This window comes from Lactuca virosa, chromosome 8 (genome assembly GCF_052849685.1).
Source record: "Lactuca virosa cultivar CGN04683 chromosome 8, Lactuca_virosa_CGN04683_v6, whole genome shotgun sequence".
Classification (NCBI taxonomy): domain Eukaryota; kingdom Viridiplantae; phylum Streptophyta; class Magnoliopsida; order Asterales; family Asteraceae; genus Lactuca; species Lactuca virosa.
This window is the reverse complement of record NC_136433.1, coordinates 273,558,549-273,560,884: the sequence shown is the minus strand read 5'-3', so window position 1 is coordinate 273,560,884 and position 2,336 is coordinate 273,558,549. Positions and strand designations below refer to the sequence as shown.

At 35.7% G+C, this 2,336-nt stretch overlaps 1 protein-coding gene across 1 annotated transcript; it reads right to left on the bottom strand.

Annotated features, from left to right (window-relative positions):
* Nucleotides 1-866: 866 nt before the first annotated feature.
* LOC145131528 (uncharacterized) lies at nt 867-1,913 on the bottom strand. Its single transcript, XM_079066203.1, has 3 exons — nt 1,650-1,913; nt 1,349-1,565; nt 867-1,261 (listed from the first exon to the last, which is right to left on the bottom strand). Exons 1-3 carry the CDS (start codon nt 1,911-1,913, stop codon nt 867-869), a joined length of 876 nt encoding a protein of 291 aa, XP_078922329.1.
* Between the last annotated feature and the right edge of the window lie 423 nt (nt 1,914-2,336).

The following is a 2,336-nucleotide window of genomic DNA, read 5'->3' as shown; positions in this document are numbered from 1 at the left end:
AGATGATGGGTAATATTATGATTATATTAGTGCATAATTACTAGTACAATAATAACTACTACTCGAAGATAATACATTCAACAAACCAGAAACATATAGTAAACGTACAACAACATTAGTTAACTTAAGGGAATTGCAAAGGATACTTTTCTTTCTCCATTGTTATGTAGTCGTCCCTAATTCTTATTTTATCTTCCATACGGTCCTTTTGGATACCAAGTTCTATCATTTCTGCATCCTTGTCAGCAAGCCATTTTTCAGACAGTTTGATATTCTTCTTAGTTTTTTTTATCCAATCCTAATGATCTTTGATTTTTTTAGTAATCGGCATCATTTCCTCAACCTCTTTGCACTCCGCCGCAATGACGTCACGACGTTCAGTGAGAGCTCGAGATGATTCTTTATCTTTTTTTTGTTGTTCTTCAGCCCATTGTAGTTGTTGCAAAGCATCCTCCGACATATACGGCTGTCTTAAATTTGGTGATGGGGCAAGAAAAGGGTCGATCGGATCACAATAGAAACAATCAACTTCGTTGCACGAGCAAATATACAAAGTTGAAGATGAACTCATTTTAAATTTTAAAAAATTTATAACTCTATACCATAAATCCAACGAACATCCATGACTATATATAGTCCCTTCCACTCCGCAGAGAGTTGTTGTCAGTCCGCAGAGCTTTTTGTCAGTCCGCAGAGCTGTTTGTCTAGTCGTTGTCATCCATGCATTACAATTATGGGAATACAATTATTTATTTAAAGGTAAACATTTTTTATTAAAAAGTGAAGAACGCCAACAGACCATTACAACTACGGTTAACATAGAACTGAATACAAATTAATATTCGTTGTGATCCATACAATACAGTTCAATTGAATTGTCGTGGAGGTAAGACCACAACACTTTCAACTGGTATTTCCCAATTCCTAAGGATTGGAATAGGATTGACCGTCTCAGTTTGATAAGCATTTCGATACACCGCTGTACTTAACTTTAAATTTACCATTTGCTGGATTTCTGCAATTTCGAGTCTTTGTAGTGAAGCTATAGCATGCTCACAAGGTATACCGCATTTTTGCCATTTACCGCAACTATAAATACCACGGTCTAATTGGACAGTTTCGGTTGTTGAATATTTAGTCACTTCATATCTGTCGCCAACAATATGCGTAATCCTACAACCATCCGAGTGGATAAATCTTTTATGTATCACCTTAAGTGCATAAGGGGTTAGAAGACCATGAAAATACCCTGTGAAATGAACTGAATCAAAAAAACAAAAATTATGATGTCATAATGTATAATAACATATCAATTCACCATTTATGTGATGTCATAACTTATAATTACCTCCAAACGCAGCACGTTGAAGATACACTGCTTGCATCGAGTCATGGACCATTTCAATGATTGTTGTTATTGGAAACTCATGAGTGTTTGTTTTAAACCAATTGACAACAACGGGAATGTCAATGAATTTAACATTGAAACGTACTCTTGGAAAACAAGCCCGTACCCATTTTGCAATGGGAATATTGTCAAGCCAATGAAGATCATTCCCATTAACCTCATTTTTTAAGTTGTTCAAACATGCATAAAAATGAGATAAATTATACGCTTTACAAGTCTTTCAGAACAACTGCTCTACGACTGTATTGATTCCGATGGAAGCGCGTATTTTCTCGGCTATATTTTTACAACAATAGCCATGATATGAATCAGGGTAGACTCTTTGAACTGCAAAGTCTATAGAATCAGACATATGGGTTATGAAACCAACTTCTGTATTGTCACCTAAACATTCTTTAAGCCTCCTCATGAACCATAACCATGAATTGGCACAGTTTATGGTTCCCAAAGCAAACGCTATGAGAAGGGGTTCATGATTTCCATCTAAAGCAACCGCAATGTACATGGATCTTACATACGCCCCAATTAGAGGTACTTGACCAACGAATATGATTGGTATCATAGACGTGAGAAACGTACGAATCTGTAAGTCAACATGTGTTGGATTAGGCATGTAACAACTTGAAATAACTAAATATTTATGTACTATAAGGGATTACATACCACACATCCCAATGTCACGAAACAAATTTGGAAACGATTGTACTGATCTTTCGTAATGTACGTGTAGGTGTTAGGATTGGTTCTTTGCAGATTATGGAAAAAAGTCGGTAGGCTGGAGAAACTTTTTTTTAATACCTGATTGACTAAACTCATTTTCACAACTTTCGACGCCTTGTAAAAATGGAAATGCTTGTCCAATTTATAAGGAATTAGTATACATTATTCCGCATAACTTACTTGTCAGTCCGCGTAAATGACTTGTCAG